This window comes from Ranitomeya imitator, chromosome 1, assembly GCF_032444005.1.
Source record: "Ranitomeya imitator isolate aRanImi1 chromosome 1, aRanImi1.pri, whole genome shotgun sequence".
Taxonomy (NCBI): domain Eukaryota; kingdom Metazoa; phylum Chordata; class Amphibia; order Anura; family Dendrobatidae; genus Ranitomeya; species Ranitomeya imitator.
The window spans coordinates 750,299,103-750,323,782 of NC_091282.1; the positions used below are offsets into that span (position 1 = coordinate 750,299,103).

A 24,680-nucleotide genomic window follows, 5' to 3' on the forward strand; every position below is an offset into this window, starting at 1 on the left:
ATCCAGTAGAGGGTGCCAGTTGATCAGTGAGGGGGCTGAGTGTCGGACAGCATTGATCTGGTGTTGAGGACCTATCCTCGGAGTAGCTCATCTAAATTATAAGCCTGAATTATTCCGCTATGTTCTAGGCTTTTTGTTACCATGTAATAACATTTATGGAAATAAAAGTAACTTACTTTTGATTCATAAGACTCTTCTGCAGGCTCTGCAAAACCATCAGATATAAGAGTGTCTCTTATGCTGATTTCTTCGAGAGTCTCGAAAAATCGATAGACGTCAACATGCAGGATGCCATGTACGATGGAGAAGACTTTCACCACCAGCGTGCATCCACTGACCAAGGAGTTAAACTTTACATTAGCCGCATGACTCCACTGTTCTCCACAGATTAGGGACCTCGCCGATGGCCTCATTTTGCAGATTTTGAACTCCATTGCCTAAATCACAAATAAATGACATTGTTTTATATTATTTGTAACATGGTCAGCACATAAAATATTAAAAAAAGGCATGGCGGCAGAGGAGCACAGCCAGAGAGACTGAAGGCGGTAAAGGGGCACAGCCAAAGAGAGAGAGAGAGAGACGGAGACAGAGAGACGGAGATCGATAGGATTTCAAATTCAAAGCGACAGTCCCTTTACTCTGGAGATACTTTGGCAGTGTGTGAATGTGGGTTAAAATCTCAACACCGGTAGCGAATGCGCAGCAGGTTTTTTTTACCCACTGGTCAAGTCCACTGTTGATTTGTAACTTGGGAACATCCCCTAAAAATTACTCATACACTGAAATAGCTGATAACCGATCATTTGGATGGCAGCTATTCCTCATGATACCCACATATACATGAGAATCACAGATATGGAAAGGGCATCTAGCAATAAGATGGTCGGTCTTGCAGAGATCGGACAATTTGGCCAGATTTGTGAATTATTTTTACATGGAGAGAACATCCTAAAAGAGAAATCTGGAGAATTTACAAGCAGAAATGAAAAATCACAGACATTTCATAGAAGCAAGAACATATCTAATGTCTGTCTGAAGAGCATATGTTCCCCTGAGGGATATCCAAAAGCATTTGCAAAATTCTTTAACCATTCAAGAGAAATGATCTCCGCATGACATGTCAAAGACAGAAATAGTTCGCTTGCAAATAATGGAAAAACGCAAGAAAGAGGAGGAGGAAAAAAAAACCCAAAAACAAAAACATCTCCTTACCTGAAAAGGCAGATCCAGAAGATGGCTGGGAATTTCTCGCAATAGATTCAGATCAACTTTTGACTGGTTACCATAATCCACAAAAAAGACCTACAAAAGCGCAAAATATCAAATATGATAAAATAGTGTCTAGTCCTAGTTAACCGTTTCGTCATAAGGGACCAGACACTTTGGACACATTTTGCAAACATGGTAATTTAATTGTGGATCTTTATTATATCTGCAAATTCTCAGTAGAAAATAATAGAGTTTATACATGCAATAGGAGAAATTATTGATATATCAGAGGACAAATATCACATGTCTCATGAATGAATGTCAGGACAACCGCACAATGCCAATACCACACAACACAACACATAGTCATAGAATCCCATAAAATATATACATTTTATTAAGTACACAATATACTATTAATAAAAGGAACAGATACAGCAGCAAAGGTGGGGGAAAAATGTGAACACTAAACAGCAGTGCATCAAGACAGGGCTGTAGGTAGCCAACACTGCATAAACATGAGGAAGGAGCTTGGTGCTCCGAAACGCGAGTCGGGGTGGGCTGTAGGCCCCTCTCTGCTGCACATATCAAGGTACTATTTGATTACTTCATTATGAATGGCTTGTCTTGGATCGCTGGTTGGATACTAACATTAACATCATGTAGGCATATATTTTGATACACCCGCGCCCCTTTGGCTAATATATTTATTCATTGGTATGTTGATGCAGTGTTGGCTACCTACAGCCCTGTCTTGATGCACTGCCGTTTAGTGTTCACATTTTTTCCCCCACCTTTGCTGCTGTATCTGTTCCTTTTATTAATAGTATATTGTGTATTTAATAAAACTTCTATATTTTATGGGATTCTATGATTGTGGTGTTGTATCGTGTGGTAAATTCTCAGTAGAATAGGGATATGGGTACCTCATTTTGTTTGGTGTGAATGGGACACCTATTAGGATGGTTTGTTTTTCCTAATTTCTTTGTGTAAAATATGGTCCCATGAAATCATAAAACCAAAAGCCCCTTTGCGGTTCTCCACTAAATTGTTACATACATGGAAGTCCTAGATACAGGGGAAATTGGATCTTATTGAGAGGAAAATAAGGATTTTTGGTACTGAATGTAAAAATTGTTTCTTGGTGCCCTAACTGGGAGACACAGGTAACCATGGGTGAATACTGCTGTAGCTAGGAGGCTGACAATAGGCACAAAAAGTTAGCTCCTCCTCAGCCGTATACGCCCACGACTGACACACTGCTCGTCAGTTAGTGAAAAAAGCATTAGAAGCAACAAGAACTATATACAGTCCCAATAGAGGCTCTCAGGCCCAACACAGGCTCAAAAAAACTAAGCGTGGGTGCTATGTCCCCCCAATGAAGGTTCCAAGAAAGATTTTACAGCGAGCACCAAAAAGCCTTCTTTCTTTATTGTTTCATTGGGGACACAGGTAACCATGGGATGTCCTAAAGCAGTCCCAAGGTCGGGCAACAGGTGACCGCTGTTAGCAGCACCTTTCTACCTAGGCCAGCACCTGCCAAGGCATAGGTATGTACCCTATAGAATCTTGCAAATGTATGAAGAGATGACCAGGTAGCGACTTTACAAATCTGGGTTACAGAAGCCTGGTAACTAACAGCCCAGGAGGCACCCACCCCACCCGAGTGGAGTGAGCCCTCACACTAGGAGGGGGTTGTCTGCCTGACACAATAAGCCTCCAGAATAGCTGAGCGGATCCAACAGGCAATAGTAGATTTGGAGACAGCGAGTCCCTTCTGGCGACCCTCGGTAATGATGAACAAGGAGTCCTATCGTCTGAAGGATGCGGTCATTGAGGTAGAAACGCAGTACTCTGACTAGGTCCAGCTTGTGGAGAGACCTTTCCAGGAGATGAAAGGGTGACTGGCAGAAGGAGGCAAGGACAATATCATCATTGATATGGAAGGAGGATACCATTTTATAAAGGAAGGAAGGATTGTACTAGACGAAGGGCCACCTTGTCCTGGTGAAACACAAGAAAGTGGGAGCGGCAAGAGAGAAGATTCCAGGGTGGGGGTGATCCATCATGTCAAGGAGAATCTATTGGAACGGGCACCAGAGGATTTGGTAGAGCGACCTTTAGAGCTCCATACTGGTTGGAAGAACAGCTTACTTGTTTCTCTCCGGGCAGGAGAGCGGTTTCGTTGATAGATGGTCCCGTAGGAGGATAAATAATGAAATTGAAGAGAACGCCTCCTTGTAAAAGGACATTTGGGTTTAACCCCTTAGTGACAGAGCCAAATTATTGAAATCTGACCAGTGTAATTTTATGTGGTAATAACTCTGCAACGCTTCAACAAATCCCAGTGATTTTGAGATTGTTTTTTCATGACAAATTATACTTTATGATAATGGTAAATTTAGGTTAATATGTTTTGTGCTTATTTATAAAAAATATCAAAAATTTTAGAAAGATGTTAAAAAAATTGCAATTTTCAAAATTTGAATGATTATCCTTTTAATCCAGATGGTCATACCACAGCAAACCATTAATAAATAACATTTTCCACATGTTGGCTTTACATCAGCACCATTTGTAAAACGTTATTTTATTTTGTTAGCATTTTAGGAGGTTTAAAAATGTAGCTGTAATTTTTCATTTTTGCAAGGAAATTTACAAAATTTATTTTTTAGGGACCTATCCATGTTTGAAGTGACTTTAGGGGTCTCATGTATTGGGAAACCCCCAAAAGTTATACCATTTTAAAAACTGCACCCCCCTGACATTTTGAAAACCGCTGTCAGGTAGTTTATTAACCCTTCAGGTGCTTTACAGGAATTAATGCAAAGTGGTATGACAGAAATAAAAGTGTGTAATTTTTACCACCTAAATGCCTAACTTCTGAACAGATTACTACGGTTGTCAGACTCTTAATACCGCTATTTGGTCGTGAATTGCCATGGCAAACATCAGGACCACAAAATCATGATTTGAGGGTACCAATTGGGATAAAGAGGAAGCTGTATGGAGATGCTATTCTCCTATATCTCAGGTCAGTTAAAAGACGTATTGGATGTCATTAAGGGGTTAAGCTGGGGAAGGGAGGTACTCTTTACCATCTGAGATGAGCTGATCCAGCTTACACCCTAAAAGACAGAGCCCTAAAATAGGGAATATTGGTAAGGGACTTTAGGACTTGTGGTCTGCATTCAAGGCTTAGAGCCAGAGAATTCTGTGTATGGCTACAATATTTTTGGTAACACAGGAAGAACAGCTGGAGGAGTCGAGAGATGCTGTGAACTAACATTTACGTGTGGCAGCCATCTGGTAAGCTAGCTCATCTTATGAGGCCATTGATAAAAGATATGCCCAAGCAGAAATAGATTTGGCTACCCAGGTCAAAGCAAAGGATGGGCAGAGAGAAAAGTCAGCAGCCTCAAAGGTGGACTTGGCTAAGGCTTCGATCTGTTTGTCAGTGGAGTCCTTGAAGGAAGAACCGTCAGGGAGTGACAAAACAGTCTTAGCAGACAGGCAAGAGACTGGGGGATTCACAGACGGTGACTCTACCCATTTGCTGAGGAAATCAGGACCGAAGAGATATAAAAAAAATAAAAAAAAATCAACTGCCTTCGAAGAGCTTTTCCGGATGCTCCCACTGTTTGATGAAAATTCCTGCAAAAGCCAAAAATTCGGGTCTTCTTGAAAGAAACTGTTCCGGAAGGTGATCCTCCTCATCCTTAATACTGAGGGTCTGTTTGACGGCAAACCATATCCTGGAGTATGGAATATTGGCCCGTGTCAAGGTCAGATTCAGACTGGGAATAGAGATCGGACTCCAGAGAGGAGTGGGAAACCGAAGGCTTCCTGGAGGATGTGGAGGCACTGGGGGAACCAGATGAGGAACTGGAATGTGCCCACTTCTTGAACCTTACCCTTGATCTGCCATGTGGAGGGTGGAATATAGAAGCCTGCGATTCTGAAAACTGATTGGAATGCTGGAGGTGGCAGAAATGTTAGGTAAATGCTCAAGGACCTGTCCCAGAGACTTTGATACCTTAGTTAGGTCAGTTACTGATTGAGAAATAGCAATGGCCTACTCTTGGGGTGGGGATGAGCTCTCGTCCTGCGTGCTCCTGCAAGGCTTGCATGCACTCTGGGCAGAAGGGCGAGGCCTGAGTAAAGGGCACAGGCATGGTGAATATTAGTGTGGGAGGGACAAGAGCGAGTAGGCCTGGAAATTAAATATCACGATGCCTACATTGGCGCGTCGAAGGACGCAAGCTGAAAGGAGGAGGGACGAGGTGGCCCTGTAATCACCTCTTTATGAAGCCTCCCCATCTTCTTAAGAGGGACTGTGGAGAAAGAACATGAGAACCAGTAACTGTCTGGATAAGCTCCCGACTCCTTCTCCATCCTGAGGTTGACATCAGAGGCCCACAGGTGAGAAGAGGGATATTGACAAACTTAAGAGTCCTCATTCCTGCATCGTTGTGGTCCCAGACAGTGCAGAAGACTGGGTCGATTCTCAGTGAGGGGTGCCATTAAGAAGTGGCCACCGCCTTCCTCCCAGCACCGTTCCTAGTAGAGGCCTGGGGTGGTGAACAGCAAAAAATAAAATAAAAAAAAACAGCCACCAAGATACGCCCTGAGACAAGGTTGAAGTGTCAGAAGAAAGGTCCTGTCTCACAGACTAGAGATTGGACGATTTGAACCGCACTACACTGCTCTCTTGGTTGCTATTTTGAAAACACAATGTGAGACCTTACAACCGCCACCTTGAAGGAGAGTCTGAAAAACAAAGAAACAAAGTTAGTTACTTACCGGTAACAATTTTTCTGATCTCAAGACAGCACTAACAGAGGGGATCCGACCACCAAGATACCAAGATTAGTAAACCTACAGGCTAAATAAGAGGCACCTCTCTCGAGCATCAATCGGATTAGAGAGCACGTGAGGACCTCCAATGGTTATTAAAACAATATGACTAACCCCATATAACACACAAATTATAAGAACTTTTGAAGGAAGTGCTCATCCACATATGAGGAAGGGAATATGTGCTGTCATGGGTTCCGAAAAATTGTGCTACCGGTAAGTATCTAAGGATTTTCTTACATCACCCATGACAGCACCACAGCCTCACAGATCTCCTTTATAGAGACATCCGCTTTTTCCACCCAGGAAGTTGCCACGGCCCGAGTGGGATAAGCCTTTAAACCTTCCAGCACTTCCCTGCTGCTTAACGAGTACGTTAGAGAAATGGACTCACTAATCCATTTTGCAATAGTAGTATTTGAGGCTCTACATCCCTTTCTAGAGCCCTGGAAGGATACAAAAAAAGACCTATCCTTTCTACATTCTTTGGAAGCTGAAAGGTACCCAAGTGCACATCTCCTAACGTCTAATGTATGAAACTTCCCCTCCTTCTGGTTCCTCGGCTTGGAATAAAAGGAGGAAAGGACGACTTCTTGTATTCTATTAAACCAATTTGCCACTTTAAGAAGATAGAGTGATCTTTAAACCAGATCTGGCCTATCATCTATGATCAAGGTAAATGGTGAGGCTAGAGAAAGGGCTGTTTTGAAGGAAAAAAACCTTGAGGTTTGCTAATTCTATGGCCTAAAATGGTGTGTTAGTTAAAGGGAACCTGTCAGCGGGCTTGGGCTGAGTAACCTATAGGTTGGCGCCGTTATACTGATTAAAATGATATCTGGGTTGATATATATATATATAATTGCATGTGTAATGCGCATTTTGCATCTATCAGTTTGTCGATAGCTGCTACTGCGCTGGCGCAGCCAGCGCCATTTTGAGACACTTTATTTATGGCCTCAAATCAAGGAATTGCCTGCTGTAGGTTTTTTTCCCTCCCTCAATATACAGTTGTGCTCAAAGGTTAACATACCCCGGCAGAATTTTTGCTTTCTTGGCGTTTTTCAGAGAATATAAATGATAACACCAACATTTTTTCTCCACTCATGGTTAGTGGTTGGGTGAAGCCATTTATTGTCAAACTACTGTGTTTTCTCTTTATAAATCATAATGACAACCCAAAACATCCAAATGACCCTGATCAAAAGTTCACATACCCTGGTAATTTTGGCCTGATAACATGCACAGAAGTTGACACAAATGGGTTTGAATGGCTACTAAAGGAAACAACCTCACCTATGACCTATTTGCTTGTAATCAGTGTGTGTGCATAAAAGCTTGCAATTTGTTACCATCTTTTCAGGTAGCCATTAAAAGCTATCAACCACTAAGGACTCAATTCTAAATATTTTTCCATAAAAGCTGAATGAGTTTCTGGGATCCAGACAGACTCTTACATAATTCATCCATCTACTGGCGTTTATGGATTGTGAGTCATGGGGAAAACAAAAGAATTGTCAACGGATCTACGGGAAAAGGTAGTTGAACTGTATAAAACAGGAAAGGGAAACAAAAAGATATCGAAGGAATTGATAATGCCAGACAGCAGATTAACTGTGATTAACAAATGGAAAATCAGGGTCTCTCTCATGCACAATAAGGAGGCACTTGAATAAAGATGGGCTGCATGGTTGAGTCACCAGAAGAAAGCCATTACTGTGCAAATGTCACAAAGTATCTCGCCTACAATACGCAAAACAGCACAGAGACAAACCTCAAAACTTCTGGAACAAGGTAAGTTGAAGTGTTGAGACCAAAAGAGGGATTTTTGGTACTCACAGTAAAATCTATTTTTTGGAGCATTCATTGAGGTAACCATGGGTGTAGGCTGATGTCGCTAGGAGGCTGACACTAGGCAAAAAAAGGAAAATTGCTCCTCAACAGTATACACCCACCAACAGATACAAAGCACTTCAGTTAGTGTTAAAGCAGTAGGAGAAGAAACCAAAACTCAACATATGTACCAACCCAACAACAAAGGCTCATAGGCGCAATAAAAGGTACAAACGGATAGGGAGGGTGCTGTGTCCCCCAAAGAAGGTTCCAAGAAAGATTTTACATTGAGATCGAAAAATCCCTTTCTTTATCGCTTCATTGGGGGACACAGGTAACCAAGGGACGTCCTAAAGCAGTGCCAAGGAAGGGAACAGGGAGAATGCGAAGAAAAAACTGACTTAGGTTAGATGGTGCGAAACCACCGCCTGCAGCACCTTCCTTCCCAGGCCTGCATCAGACAAGGCAAAAGTATGAACCCTATAAAACCTTGCAAAGGTGTGCAAAGAACGCCAGGGCGAAGCCTTACAAATCTGTAAAGCCGAGGCCTGGTGACGAACTGCCCAGGAAGCTCCCACTGCCCTAGCGGAGTGAGCTTTCACCCCCGGAGGAGGCTGTTTGTCCTTAACTCAGTATGCCTCTAATATTGCCAAACAAATCCAATGGACAATAGTGGACTTAGAAGCTGGGAGCCCCTTACGACGACCCTCAGAGAAGACAAACAAAGCATCAGAGTGGCGAAAGGAAGCAGTCCTTGACAGGTAGACTCGGATAGATCTTACCAGATCCAACTTGTGGAGAGTCTTCTCCATGGAATGGACCGGAGAGGGGAATAGAGAAGGAAGAACAATGTCTTCATTAATGTGAAATGAAGAGACCACCTTAGGCAGGAAGGAAGGAAATGGTCTGAGAACTACCTTGTCCTGATGTAGAATCAGGAATGGAGAACGGCAGGATAATGCCTCTAGCTCAGAGACTGTCCTGATGGACGTAATGGCAAATAAGAAGCCAACTTTCCAAGACAAGAGAGAAAAAGGAATGGGCTTGAAAGGAGCAGGCTGGAGTGTACCAAGGACAAAGTTAAGTTCTCGAGGATCTATCGGAGAAGGATAAAGAGGTGCCAGGTGGGTGACTCCTTGAAGAAAAGTCTGTACCTAGGAACGAGATGCCTGATTCAATTGGAAAAGGATTGAGAGCAGAAACTTAACCCTTAAGGGTACTGAGTGATAGACCTGAATCAAGACCCGCTTGTAGAAAACCAAGGATGGATGGAAGGGAAAAGGACATTGGAACCAAATTCTTGTCCTCACTCCACCGGAAGAAGGCCTTCCAGTATTTGTGGTAGATACGCGAGGATGCTGGCTTTCTCACCCTAATCATGGTCTGAATGACCTGATGAGAAAAGCCAGCCTGCCTCAGACCTGCGGCCTCAACGGCCATGCCGTTAAACTCAGAGACTGAATTTTAGTGGAATAGGGGGCCTTGCGAAAGAAGATCTGGATGGTCTGGAAGCCTCCAGGGAGCGTCCATGAGCATGTTCACCAGCTCCGCGTTCCAGGCCCATCCTGGCCAGTCTGGAGCAATCAGGATCACGGGAATCCCTTCTGCCTTTATCTTATGGCTAGCGGATCCCGGGACCTGGCTACGTACGGAGGAACCTTGTGGTTCCTCGGAGACGCCATCAGCTTAAACTCCGGTGTGCCCCATTTCTGACATATCCGATTGAAAACGGCGAGGCTGAGAGACCTCTCGCCCGATGCAATACCCTGACGGCTCAAAAATAGGCTGCCCAATTATCCACCCCCGGAATGTGCAGTTCCATCCATTGGAGAATCCTTGCTACCTCTACCATCACCTGTTTGCTGCGAGTCCTGCCCTGATTGTTTATGTAGGCCACGGCGGTGCCGTTATTCGACTGTACGCGGACCGACTGGCCTGTGAGGAGGGTCTGCCAGCGGAGAAGGGCAAAGAAAATTGACCTGATCGACAGGAAGTTAATGATGGGGGGGAGAGAGAGCGGCCTCTTGGGTGTTCCTGCGACCGTACGCTGTGTGATGAAGACCACTCCCCAACCGAGGAGACTAGCGTCTGTGGTGATGTCCTGCCACTGGAGAGAAAGGAAGGACTTCCCTCGTAGGACTGATGCGGATAGCATCCGCCAGGTTAGGGACTGCCTCACCTTGAGAAGCAGTAGTACGGGTCGGTCTAGGGAGAAAGTCCTCCTGTCCCAAGCTGACAAGAGTGCCAGCTGAAGTGGACGGGTATGGAACTGGGCAAAAGGCACACACTGCTACCATAGCGGCAATCATCTTCCCCACACCTCTCATGCAGGACAGTAGGGGGAAAGGAGCTGGTCGCTTTAGAGTGGACCTCCTGGTATAGGGAGAAAAACCTTCTTTTTTGGAAGACACGGGCTTGGGCCACGTAGAACCTCATGCCCAGAAACACCAGGTGTTCTGCTGGGGTCAGGTAGGATTTCTCCTTGTTGATTATCCAGCCGAAACGGACCAGAGTGTCCAGAGTAATCTGGTCGCAATCTCGATGGGACAGCCCCTTGATCAGAAGATCATCCAAGTAAGGGATTATGAGAATCCCCTTGGAGGGAAAGATGGCTATGACCGCTGCCATGACCTTCGAAAACACTCTGGCGACAGAGGCCAGGCCGAAGGGAAGGGCCATGAACTGATGAACATGAACAGCAAGTCAGCAGGATCTAGGAGCAACATGGCAGATGTGACAACCTACATGGTGAGCTGCAGCATGTGCTACATGTTCACAGATCGACCAGAAGAAGAATCCAATTTCACCTGTCAGAAGTGTAGACTAGTGGCCCTTTTAGAAGAAAAGGTGCGGGGTCTGGAAGAAAGAATAGCAACTTTGAAACTCATCAAAGAGAATGAAGACTTTCTAGACAGAACAGAAGCATCTCTCCTGGTCACAGAAGGTGAAAAAAGTGTCAGAGAACCTCCAAAAGCAGATGAGTGGAAGCATGTGACCAAAAGAAGCAAGAATACCATGGAGAAATCACCAACCACACAACTGAAGAACCGATATCAAATCTTTGTAGAGGATGACGATGGCACACCTAAGGATGAAGCAATACCAGCAAGCAAAAAAGAAAAGGGCACACAGCAACAAGTGACAGCAAAAAGTACAGCCAAGAAGCAACGAAGAGTGGTGGTGGTGGGAGACTCACTACTGAGAGGCACAGAGGCAGCCATCTGCAGACCGGACATAACTGCAAGAGAAGTATGCTGCCTTCCAGGTGCGATGATCAAGGATGTGACCGATAGGATACCAAAGCTCTTCAGCTCCAAGGACGTCCACCCATTTCTTCTGATACATGTTGGCACCAATGACACGGCAAGGAAGGACCTACCGACAATCTGCAAAGACTTTGAAGAGTTGGGGAAGAAAGTAAAGGAACTGGATGCACAGGTAGTTTTTTCTTCTATCCTTCCAGTAGACGGGCATGGCACCAGGAGATGGAACAGGATCCTTGATGCAAACAACTGGCTAAGACGATGGTGCAGACAACAAGGATTCGGATTCCTGGACCACGGTGTGAATTACTGGTACGATGGACTCCTCGCCAGAGACGGACTACACCTCAACAAACCTGGGAAACACACATTCGCCAGAAGACTCGCTACACTCATCAGGAGGGCGTTAAACTAGAAGAAGAGGGGACGGGAAGAAAAACATTAGACTTGAACAAAGAAGACCCAGGAAAACATACTCAGATGGGAGGTAAGAACATTTCTAAAACAATCCACAGCGAGGAGATTGGAACAAAACAAAATCCTCTAAACTGCATGCTCGCAAACGCCAGAAGCCTGACAAACAAGATGGAAGAACTAGAAGCAGAAATATCTACAGGTAACTTTGACATAGTGGGAATAACCGAGACATGGTTAGATGAAAGCTATGACTGGGCAGTTAACTTACAGGGTTACAGTCTGTTTCGAAAGGATCGTAAAAATCGGAGAGGAGGAGGGGTTTGTCTCTATGTAAAGTCTTGTCTAAAGTCCACTTTAAGGGAGGATATTAGCGAAGGACATGAGGATGTCGAGTCCATATGGGTCGAAATTCATGGAGGGAAAAATGGTAACAAAATTCTCATTGGGGTCTGTTACAAACCCCCAAATATAACAGAAACCATGGAAAGTCTACTTCTAAAGCAGATAGATGAAGCTGCAACCCATAATGAGGTCCTGGTTATGGCGGACTTTAACTACCCGGATATTAACTGGGAAACTGAAACCTGTGAAACCCATGCTAATAACCAAGAAAAATCTTTCACAATTGGTGCAGAATCCAACCAGAGGAGCAGCACTTTTAGACCTAATACTATCTAATAGACCTGACAGAATAACAAATCTGCAGGTGGTTGGGCATCTAGGAAATAGCGACCACAATATTGTGCAGTTTCACCTGTCTTTCACTGGGGGGACTTGTCAGGGAGTCACAAAAACACTGAACTTTAGGAAGGCAAAGTTTGACCAGCTTAGAGATGCCCTTAATCTGGTAGACTGGGACAATATCCTCAGAAATAAGAATACAGATAATAAATGGGAAATGTTTAAGAACATCCTAAATAGGCAGTGTAAGCGGTTTATACCTTGTGGGAATAAAAGGACTAGAAATAGGAAAAACCCAATGTGGCTAAACAAAGAAGTAAGACAGGCAATTAACAGTAAAAAGAAAGCATTTGCACTACTAAAGCAGGATGGCACCATTGAAGCTCTAAAAAACTATAGGGAGAAAAATACTTTATCTAAAAAACTAATTAAAGCTGCCAAAAAGGAAACAGAGAAGCACATTGCTAAGGAGAGTAAAACTAATCCCACACTGTTCTTCAACTATATCAATAGTAAAAGAATAAAAACTGAAAATGTAGGCCCCTTAAAAAATAGTGAGGAAAGAATGGTTGTAGATGACGAGGAAAAAGCTAACATATTAAACACCTTCTTCTCCACGGTATTCACGATGGAAAATGAAATGCTAGGTGAAATCCCAAGAAACAATGAAAACCCTATATTAAGGGTCACAAATCTAACCCAAGAAGAGGTGCGAAACCGGCTAAATAAGATTAAAATAGATAAATCTCCGGGTCCGGATGGCATACACCCACGAGTACTAAGAGAACTAAGTAATGTAATAGATAAACCATTATTTCTTATTTTTAGGGACTCTATAGCGACAGGGTATGTTCCGCAGGACTGGCGCATAGCAAATGTGGTGCCAATATTCAAAAAGGGCTCTAAAAGTGAACCTGGAAATTATAGACCAGTAAGTCTAACCTCTATTGTTGGTAAAATATTTGAAGGGTTTCTGAGGGATGTTATTCTGGATTATCTCAATGAAAATAACTGTTTAACTCCATATCAGCATGGGTTTATGAGAAATCGCTCCTGTCAAACCAATCTAATCAGTTTTTATGAAGAGGTAAGCTATAGGCTGGACCACGGTGAGTCATTGGACGTGGTATATCTCGATTTTTCCAAAGAGTTTGATACCGTGCCGCACAAGAGGTTGGTACACAAAATGAGAATGCTTGGTCTGGGGGAAAATGTGTGTAAATGGGTTAATAACTGGCTTAGTGATAGAAAGCAGAGGGTGGTTATAAATGGTATAGTCTCTAACTGGGTCGCTGTGACCAGTGGGGTACCGCAGGGGTCAGTATTGGGACCTGTTCTCTTCAACATATTCATTAATGATCTGGTAGAAGGTTTACACAGTAAAATATCGATATTTGCAGATGATACAAAACTATGTAAAGCAGTTAATACAAGAGAAGATAGTATTCTGCTACAGATGGATCTGGATAAGTTGGAAACTTGGGCTGAAAGGTGGCAGATGAGGTTTAACAATGATAAATGTAAGGTTATACACATGGGAAGAAGGAATCAATATCACCATTACACACTGAATGGGAAACCACTGGGTAAATCTGACAGGGAGAAGGACTTGGGGATCCTAGTTAATGATAAACTTACCTGGAGCAGCCAGTGCCAGGCAGCAGCTGCCAAGGCAAACAGGATCATGGGGTGCATTAAAAGAGGTCTGGATACACGATGAGAGCATTATACTGCCTCTGTACAAATCCCTAGTTAGACCGCACATGGAGTACTGTGTCCAGTTTTGGGCACCGGTGCTCAGGAAGGATATAATGGAACTAGAGAGAGTACAAAGGAGGGCAACAAAATTAATAAAGGGGATGGGAGAACTACAATACCCAGATAGATTAGCGAAATTAGGATTATTTAGTCTAGAAAAAAGACGACTGAGGGGCGATCTAATAACCATGTATAAGTATATAAGGGGACAATACAAATATCTCGCTGAGGATCTGTTTATACCAAGGAAGGTGACGGGCACAAGGGGGCATTCTTTGCGTCTGGAGGAGAGAAGGGTTTTCCACCAACATAGAAGAGGATTCTTCACTGTTAGGGCAGTGAGAATCTGGAATTGCTTGCCTGAGGAGGTGGTGATGGCGAACTCAGTCGAGGGGTTCAAGAGAGGCCTGGATGTCTTCCTGGAGCAGAACAATATTGTATCATACAATTATTAGGTTCTGTAGAAGGACGTAGATCTGGGGATTTATTATGATGGAATATAGGCTGAACTGGATGGACAAATGTCTTTTTTCGGCCTTACTAACTATGTTACTATGTTATGTTACATGGTGATCCTCCTGGATCGCAAACCGAAGGAATCTCTGATGCTGAACACAAACAGGAAAATGAAGATAAGCATCCTGAATATCTACAGAACAAAGAAATTCTTGCGCATCCATGGAAGCGATCACTGAACGCATGGACTCCATCCTGACATGATGGTTCAATCGCTTGAGGTCCAAAATTGAATGGCGTGATCCGTCCTTCAGGACTACGAAAAGATTGGAGTAGAACCCTGAAAACCGTTCTTTGTGGGGAACGGGAACAATTACTCCTGTGCATAGAAGGGAAGAGACTGCCTGAAGAACCCCCTGAGTCCTGAGACGGATGTTTTGGCGGGCGAGACCAAAAGAAACTTCTTCCTGGGGGATACACAAAAGTCAATTTTGTAATCGGACGTGACTATCCCTCTGACCCAGGCATCGTCAACCACCGACAACCATGTGTCCCGGTGAGGGGAAGGTTTGAAAGACTGCTTCTTCCTCTCCCCTTAGGCAGAAGATCGGTCCTGCTGGGTGGAAGTTCCTGAAGCAGCAAAGGGCCGAAAGCAACGAAAATGAAGTGACTTCCTCTTATTAAAAAGACGTTTAGGTTTTGACTGGGGAAAGCAAGGTATTTTTTCCATAGCATTGGAAATTATTTGATCCAGTTTGGACCTGAAAAGTCTAGAGCCTTGGAAGACAAGGCCAGTAAGGGACTTTGACGGTGGATCTGCATTCCACGCTTTCAACCAGAGAATGCGGCGAATAGCAACTATATTGCTGGCGGAACAACCGACTGCATCCAAGGAAGTGGTCTAAAAATATTTGCTGGCATGGGCAATCTGGTCTGTCAAGATCTGCCACCTCATCCAGAGGAGCTGCCGCTAAGATTCCCTGGCGAAGCAATCCTGCCCAGGCAGACATGGACTTTGCAACCCAGGTAGAGGCACAAATTAAACAGAATGAGGCGCCAGCTGTTCAAAAGCCGACTTAGCTAAACATTCTGCCTATCCGTAGAATCCCTAAGGGATGCACCATCCAGTAGAAACAGAACTGCCATAGAAGACAGGTGAGAAAATGACAGATCCACATTAGGGGATTCTGCCCATCTACCAACTAGGTCTGGGCTAAAGGGATAGAGAATATCGAGCTGCTTCCTTTCTGGGTAGTGCTTGTCAGAGTGTTCCCAGAGTTTGGATATAATCTCTTCAAATTCCCTGTGACTAGGGAAATTACGGGAAGGAGGTTTTACCCATTTAAAAGTAGTGCTCCTGAGCAGGTGCCTCATCCTCCTTTAGGTTCAGAATTTGGGTAACTGCCAGGATAAGGCTATCGACCATATCCTGCATCTTTGAAGTCTGGTCTGTATCAGACTCAGACTGGGAATCCACATCCGACCCAAAAGCCACATCCGAGGAGGGGACATGGGGGAAGGAATGCATCCAGGAGGATGCAGAGGGACCCCGGAGAACTGGAGGAAGAGCCGGAAAGAGCTTGCTTCCTTTGCCTCCTACCCGATTTGTCCGTATGAAGGTCGCAGTCGCGTGCGTTCGAATCCCTGTGAGAGGTGTTCGGAGCACTGGTGGCATTGGACAAATGAGGAAGTCATTCCAGGACCTGGACAAGGGACTGTGAGACTTTTGTAAGGCAGGAGACAGACTGTGACATGGCAACAGTCCACTCCGGAGAGAGGGGAGTGCTCTCATTCCGGGCATTAGAAGGCTCCTGTGGGGCAGACATGGCGGAGGGGCCGCAGGACAGGCAGAAAGGGGATGACTGTCCTGAAGACCACTTTCTCTTGCCAAGGGCACAGGGTGTAGTGAATCACAGTGGGCTTAGAGGGGCAAGAAGAAGCCTCTCTAGGGTTGGGCATAAGAGGAGGCTTGGGTATAATGCTGTGGACGAGCCAGATAAAAAAGGAACAGAGCCTAACCGATTCCAGCGACGACCAGCAGAAGTAACTGTGGAAGCTGTGTCCCCCTTTGTACAGAGCGTCCGCAGGTAGCGCAGGATTGCAGAGCGGTGGTATGCAGTCTCCTTGGCATGTCCCACAGCGCTGAAAACTGCCGGCTGGCAAAAGAGAAAGCAAACGTCCTATTGGCTGACACGCCAGGGGTGTGAACAGCCAGGGCAATCTGCCAGCCGGCGATAACGAAGGTCACCCCCCGGTTGGCTGACATGCCGGGAAGGAGAAGCTCCGTGATAGGAGCAGAAAAACAGGGATTTTTGTGTACTCACCGTAAAATCCTTTTCTCCGAGCCAATCATTGTGGGACTTAAGAACCATGGGTGTTCCGCTGCTGCCACTAGGAGGACACTAAGCAAATACACAAAAAAGTTAACTCCTCCTCCGCAGTATACACATTCTGCTGGCTCTCTCGTGAACCAGTGCGGTGCCAATGCAGTAGGAGCTCACAAACAGAATTACAATATGTCAAAACCACTGAAGACTACAAGCCAACGGACTAACAGGGTGGTGATGTGTCCCCCAATGATTGGCTTGGAGAAAAGGATTTTACGGTGAGTACACAAAAATCCCTGTTTCTCCTTCGCCTCATTGGGGGACACAGGACCATGGGACATCCTAAAGCAGTCCCTGGATGGGAAAACGTCACAACAGGTGAAACCTCACGCACCTAATGCTTAAAGAATTAAGTGATTAAATGAAGCCTACAGATGCGAAACTGCCGATTGCAGAATCTGTCTGCCGACGGCCGCATCTGAGAAGGCTTGAACATGAATGTTGTAATGGTTAGCGAACGTGTAAAGACTGGATCAAGTCACGGCCTTACACACTTCCTGAGCGGATGCCTGGTGCCACTGACCGAGTGGAGTGTGCCTTAATCCCCGCGGGGATAGGCTGGCATTTGACACGGTAAGCTTCTTGAATCGCTGAACGAAGTCATCTGGCTATCGTGGCCTTAGAGGCAGGCAAACCCTTTCTGTGACCACCCAGAAGCACAAAAAGGGCATCAGCTTTGCGAAAAGATACCGTTCTGGAAATGTACTTTGAGAGCCCTCACCAAGTCCAGAGTGTGAAGGGCTTTCTCAGTATGATGGACTGGAGCCGGGCAGGACAATGTCTTCATTCAAATGAAAAGACGAGACGACTTCAGGCAAGAAGAATGGAGACATCCTGAGCACCACCTTGTCCTGGTGGAAAATCAAAAACGGAGGTTTGCACGACAAAGCTAACAGTTCCGAGACCCGTCTGATGGATGTTATTGCCACCAGAAAGGCAACTTTCCATGAAAGGAGAGAGAGGAAAAACTCCTGTAATGGCTCGAAAGGAGTCTGTTGTAAAGCACTGAGGACCAAGCTAAGGTCCCAAGGTTCTAAAGGCATCTTGTGCGGAGGGATAAGATGTGAAACTCCCTGCATGAAGGTCTTAACCTTAGGCTTGGAAGCTATCAGACGCTGGAAAAGGATGGAGAATCCAGACTCGCTTGGAGAAACTCCAGAATGGAGGGGACGAAAAACACCAATGGGGAAAGACCCTTATCTTTACACCATGAGAAAAAAAGTTCTCCAAACGCGATGGTAAATACGCATGGAAACAGGCTTCCTAGCGTTGATCATGGTAGATGCCACTTGACAGGAGAACCCGGCTTAGGCTAGGATCCAGGATTCAATGGCCGTTAAACTCAGAACTCTCGCGTTCTGGTGGCAAATGGGTGCCTGGGAGAGAAGGTCCGGAAGATACGGTAACCTCCAGGGAATGTTGGCGACGGGAAGCATTAGATCCACATACCAAAACTCAGCATGGCCAGTCCGGAGCAAAAAGGATCACCGGAATGCCTTCTGCTTTGACTTTTCGGATGACCCTTGGGATCAGCGGAAGAGGCGGAAAGATGTAAGGGAGATGAAATTGGCTCCATGGGAGAACTAGGGCATCCGAGCCGATGGCTAACAGATCGCAGGATTGGGCTACAAAGGCCGTAACCTGGGCATTCAGCCTGGAGGCCATGAGGTCCACTTCTGGAGTGCCGAAACGCTGGCAAATCCAGAGAAAGACTTCCGGGGGAAGAGACCACTCTCCTGAGGCTATGTCCTGGCAGCTGATAAAGTCCGCCGCCAAATTCTCTACCCCCGGAATATGAACTGCGGAGATGAGCAATCGATTTGCCTCGGCCCATTGTAGAATGTGCGAAACACCTCGGTCATCGCTCTTCTGCTGCGCGTGCCTCCCTGGAGATTGATGTACACAGTCGTGGCGTTGTCTGATTGGATCCGGACAGGACGTCCCGCCAAGAGGTGATGGAAATGAGCAAGAGCCAGTGTTATCGCTCGGATCTCGAGGATGTTGATCGGAAGGTTGGCTTCCTGAGCGGACCAATATCCCTGAGCCGTGAAATGACGAAAAACCGCTCCCCATCCGAGGAGACTGGCGTCGGTGGTCACTACCAGCCAGTGAACCGGGAGGAAAGACCTTCTCTGATCCAAGGACGACTTTGCAGTCCACTACCAGAGAGATCGCTGAGGGAGGAATTTGCTTTTTCCGCCGGTAGCGTCTGAGATAATCTGATCGAGTTTATCTCCGAACAGGTGCCCGTGCTGGTACGGCAGTTAAGTCAAGGATTTCTTTGAAGCGGAGTTTGCCCACCATTCTCGGAGCCACAATGCCCTCCTGATAGAAACAGCGTTTGCAGCTGCAAGTGCGGCACAATTAGCCACATCTAGAGAGGCATGAATAACGTAATCCCCTGCTCGGGCAATCTGATAGGCGAGATTGCGTACATCAGGCGGCAAGCTATTGTCTCTACTGGATTTCACTATGGCATTGGCCCAGGCCACTATAGCCCTAGCTACCCAAGTGGTGGCAAATGATGGAATAGAATTGCTCCGGCGGCCTTGAAGACCGACCTTGCCAAGTTGTCAATCTGATGATCAGTGGGATCCTTCATGGAAGACCCGTCCACCAGAGATAAGAGGGTTTTTGAAGCGAGTCTTGATAAAAGTGGATCTACTGTAGGGGACTCAGTCCAGTCCTTTCTTAGATCGGATGAAAAGGGTTACCGAGCTTTTAGCGGCTTTAGGCCCGAGAAACGCTTATCTGGGCGGCTTCTATGTCTTGTAATAATGTCTGTAAACTCAGGGTGGTTGGTTAAAACCCTGTGAGGCCGTTTTGTATGCTTAAAGGACACTGGGTGGTCCTGATTAGTACCGGGCACATCGACTATTTTTAGAGTGTGATTGACTGATGAGGGAATCAATAGACTCCTGAAACTCAGGGGATTCCGGGTCTGGGGCGACATCGGATTCGTATTCCGAGTCGTGCTCATCGTAAGCCCCTGGAAAAGGGGAACGAAAAACGGAACTAGCGGATGAGGAAACATCGGAGTTCTGTGGGGATGCGAGAAAGTGTAGGCGGAGCTTTGGGAGGGAGGGACGGAGCTGCAATATGCAGCGTTCCAGGAAGCCGGCCGTCGAGCACCAATGGAGAGGGGCGCAGTCGGACGGGTGGGCGGGATCTTGGCCTACCACGGCCAGAAGCCGGGGCCTAAATTAGCGGCCGGTCAGAGCAGACGGCCACGGTCATGGCCGGTCAGCGCTGGGGGGAGCAGCGGCCAGCGCTGTAGCATGCCGCGACCAGCGCTGTGATCGTGGCAGAGGGGACAGCTCCAGCAAGGACCGGGGGGAGAGGGATGGTTTGGCAGTTGGGGGCTCAAACGGCGGTGATGCCCTACAATGACACGCGGGGACCGTTCAAACGAGAGAACACACCTTGTATCAAAAATATTTATCCCTTCTCGGCTCCGGACCTCCGCACAGGACCCTTGGAGGTGGGAGGGAATGAGCCTTCGTCCCCCCAGCCGACTGAGTGCATTTTTCTGCAATCTCCAGCTTCCAGTTACTCACGGTTTCTGTAGGGGGTCTATGGCACAATTCTTCCTTAATCAACCATCCCTTTGATAGGGAGGTGGAGAGGGTCCATTTGCCTCCTGGCATCAGCCACTTTCTGACAGTGGTGGTGCAGGGGCACATAGATGCTGCAGGAAACAGCTTTTCGGTGATGGCCTGGCTCCGGAAGGGGGTACGTGAGGACAACACCTCATGTTCCCGTCCGTTGTTGGTGTGGGGAAAGCAGACCCATTAAAGGATCCGTTGCCGCTATAAGAGCCCAGGAAGACGTAGAAGTTGCAGGAGGGAGTACAGGGAGGCGACACTCTGTTCCCGCCTGTTGATGTTTTAGGGAGATCGGGACCTTGAAAGGCCCCGTCGCCCATCCAATCCGTGAAAAAAAAAATGGAAAAAAAAATAGAAAAATAAAATAAAGTCTGGGTCTGAAATCAGACTCTAGTGCCTCCTAAAGACACTAAGCAAGAACTGGTTCACGAGAGAGCCAGCAGAGGGTGTATACTGCGGAGGAGGAGTTAACTTTTTTTTGTATTTGCTAAGTGTCCTCCTAGTGGCAGCAGCATAACACCCATGGTCCTGTGTCCCCTAATGAGGCGAAGGAGAATGTGTGCCAAAAGAACGCGCGCTGCGGGGGGGGGGCGTGGCCAGACAAACGAAGAGGCAGAAGAAGCCTCCTATTGGATAAAAAGAGTGAGTGATTCAAATGCGCGATAGTGACTGGCTAAAGGAGGACAGGGAAGGGGTGTGGCCTGCAAAGGGAGGAGGAGGAGTGGGTGCTAAGCCCGGGAATAGGAAAAATAGCTGCGGCTGCCGGGAGATCCCTACCACTAATGCCGCCCTGTCCCTTAAGGGACAATGCACTCCTGGATGATGCCTGCCGCTGCGAAGGGAGAGGATGTTGTAATACCTGCAGTGAGTTATGGTCACTCTGCAGCGATGAGGATCACATCAGGAGCCCTCGGATGGGAGAGGGTCACTGGAATCCAGGATCCTCCTTCCAGCACAGTCTCCAGATAGTGCAGAAGACTGCATCAACCCCTTACAAGTGGGGAGGCCACCGCTGGTGACCACCGTCTTCCTCCCAGCCCTCTCCGTGGAGAGGGGTGGGGAAAGGCAAAGGACCGACCACCGGGAATCACCCATAAAGGTGACAGGGGATTAGGTCCTGCCTATGGGCCTGAGAGTGGGTGATGTCGGTGACACCACACATGTCACGATATGGTATGAAATATCATAAGTTGAGTTTCTCTTGTTAGCCAGGCTGCGGGCTAAAAAAGCCCCCCTTCCCTTTCACTCAGCCAATAGCTTTCCTTTCCAAGGAATGGGGGAAGAGAGTTTTATTGCCGAAAGGAATTTTTACGACCAGGCTAGAATCTTCCTCTAGCAGAGAACTGTTTAGAAGTGTCTAGAAGTTTCCAGAAAACCCCGAGGTCTTTGTTCTGTTTTTGTAAGATATTAGGCAAACCATTTAAGTTAAGAACACGAAAATATATATTCTTAATCTCCCTCGGTGGATCTATCCATCACTCTAAACACTGGCTTCTAACTCCATCTGGTAAAGAAGTAGGGATTTCTCTGTAAATATATATCACAGATAGGACATATTTGATCTCATTAGAATGCCCACGTTAATCCGAGATGAATGCTGGGTTTGTTAGAACTATGACATGTTTTGTAGCGAAGTTATAGAAAGTAGACAAATTTAAGGTTGAAGTACTCAGAATGAAGAGAGAGGAGGGTCTGGATAAGCCAGCTTTTCTGTGATGTCATTAGCTGCAGGTTTTAAGTCTCTGGCAGGCTCCCAGCAGTCACTTCTTGCCTTTTTTCTGGAGAGCCCGGAGCACGTCCAATGCACTGGGACGTATGGAAGCTCCACTACCCTGGTTGCCTGCAATGCTTTGAAAACATGTGAGTGTTATCTTTTCTCCTGTAATCCCTTTATGTTATAATTAGCTTGTACATATTTGCAATTGTCTCATTTGTAACATCTTCGTAAAAATTTTTGATTAAGCACTGCCTAAATTTGGTGGGGTATATTATTTAATACTAGTTCTTTCTCCATGCTCTAAACATACCCTAAGTCTCCTGAAGGGAATTACGCTACTGTGTTGGGTTAGCTTCGGACCCGTTTAATCGGAGTTGGTGGCAGCAATACCGTGCCGGCCTTTGGGTGATGTTGTAGCGACTGCGGCGTTAATAATTATTGTTCCTGCCTGAGCGGGAGTAGTTTATCGCGTCGCTGCAGCGTGCCCAATAGCCAGTACATAGCAGGCAGCCTTTCTGGCGACTAATTACCCAGGGTGCAGTACCTTATCTGACCAGATAGTAAGGGGGGCGCCAGAGAGCTGCAAGTGTTAAGTGGAACTGTAAGCGGGATATACATAAATCCTTGCAGTTCGTGGTATATTGAAGGGCAGTGGGATACCTAAAATAAGCCCCTGCTGTAAACTAAGAGGTCAATAGCCTTGTGTGTGTTTTTTCATCACATTGTGGAGTGGAGGGATAACTAAGATAAGCCGCCCTGCACATGTGATAGCCGTCTATTGGCCTAAAGTCACCCCGACCCGTGACGTAGGGGTGACGGTCACTGTGTGAATCGTGACAACACACCTCTCTCAGTCGCATAAATGCGGGAAAACAGGGTGAGAAATTACACCGTTACCCTGAAATGGGGGAAATATCAGAAGTGGGGGGAAAAAAAGTGGTTGTTCTGTTTCATTTTTTTTCCCCTTTTCTGATATTTAACGGTCCGTTTAGTTGGACCCGTGGATCTGCTGCAGCAAATCTTCATAATGCACTATATGAACTACGTCTGGTGAGTGAAATCATATTGTACTGACCACTTATATCCCAGGTAAGACCCTATATTTTTGTGCGGTTTCCTCCTACAGCTTTCATAAGAAGAATAACATGAAGGACAAAGGGAAAATGTTAACAAACACAAACAAGGAGCATGAAAAAGAAAATGCGCATCTGGGAGCAGATCCAGGTCTGCTTCCTACAGATAACTAAGCTTAAACTGAAGGGCATTGTGCTGGTCGGTGGGTGTATACTGCTGAGGAGGAGCCATTTTCCTTTTTTGCCTAGTGTCAGCCTCCTAGCGACAGCAGAATACACCCATGCTTACCTGTGTCCCCCAATGAAGCCATAAAGAAACTCAACTTTTTGACCACAACCATAAACGTTACATTTTGAGAGCAGTTAACAAGGTCTATGATGAAAGGAACACCATTCCTACTGTAAAGCACAGAGGTGGATCACTGATTTTTTGGGGGTTGTGTGAGCTACAAAGGCACAGGAAACTTGGTCAAAGTTTAAGGAAAAATGAATGCAGCACATCAGCAGCAAATGCTGGAGGCAAACTTGCAATCATCAGCCTGGAAGCTGCGCATTGGACGTACTTTGACATTCCAACATGACAACAAGGTTCTGGAGTTTTCCATCTCAGTCTCCTGGCCTCAATATCATTGAGCCACTCTGGAAAAATCTACTATATAATTGTCTATGGGTCACTTCCGTTTTTCTGTCTGTCTGTCCTTCTGTCACAAATATTCATTGGTCGCGGCCTCTGTCTGTCATGGAATCCAACTTGTCCAATTTGCAGATGACCAGCAGCACTCACTACTAAGGGCGCACGCTCCAAGTCCAGGGAACCCACCCGGAAAAGTACAAGTCCAGCAGAGTAGAAGGAACAGCGCTCCAAACGGGTGTTTATGTGCGCTGGAACGCTGTGAATGGCGCTGGATGTGACGTGATTGTCGACTAGAGATGATTCAGCTAGCTTACTGCCAAGTTAGATCGTTCGTCATTGGTAGGCTGTGCTACTCTCTGATGATATAAAAACATTTATAGGTTGGATCTATGCTAGGCGCCGATAGCCATGATTGGCTGAATTAACACAGGATTACATCATGCAGCAAAGCATTATGGGAAGCAGTCACCATGGAGATGACTACACAATATGGAAACATATGGTGAGAAGAGAAGAAACATTGCTTGTTTTTGTGAGTATAGGTTGTATAATATAGAACTACACTGGGTGGTGTTATATGTGTATATTGATGTACTGTTTTTTATATCTGATGTCTGTTTTGATAAATGTATTACTTATATGTATATAGTGGGCTGACACTGGATACTGATTGGCTCCCTGCGTGGAGTGCACACTATTTAAGACAGCCCACAGCACCATGTTGTATGCTTGAAAAAGGCTGGTGTGCAGTCGAAACGTTGCTATTCTACCATGGCTGAAATAAAGTTTG

The 24,680-nt window shown here is 45.9% G+C and overlaps 1 protein-coding gene across 2 annotated transcripts in view; it reads right to left on the minus strand.

The window, feature by feature from the left end:
• TDRD9 (tudor domain containing 9) overlaps nucleotides 1-24,680 on the minus strand; it is a 405,241-nt gene that overhangs the window by 47,655 nt on the left and 332,906 nt on the right. For both annotated transcript variants that reach the window (XM_069734376.1, XM_069734388.1), the window contains 2 exons: nucleotides 1,216-1,305; nucleotides 177-437 (listed from right to left, as the gene is read on the minus strand). In XM_069734376.1, coding sequence (XP_069590477.1) covers nucleotides 177-437; nucleotides 1,216-1,305 — 351 coding nt within the window. The remainder of the gene's footprint in view (nucleotides 1-176; nucleotides 438-1,215; nucleotides 1,306-24,680) is intronic.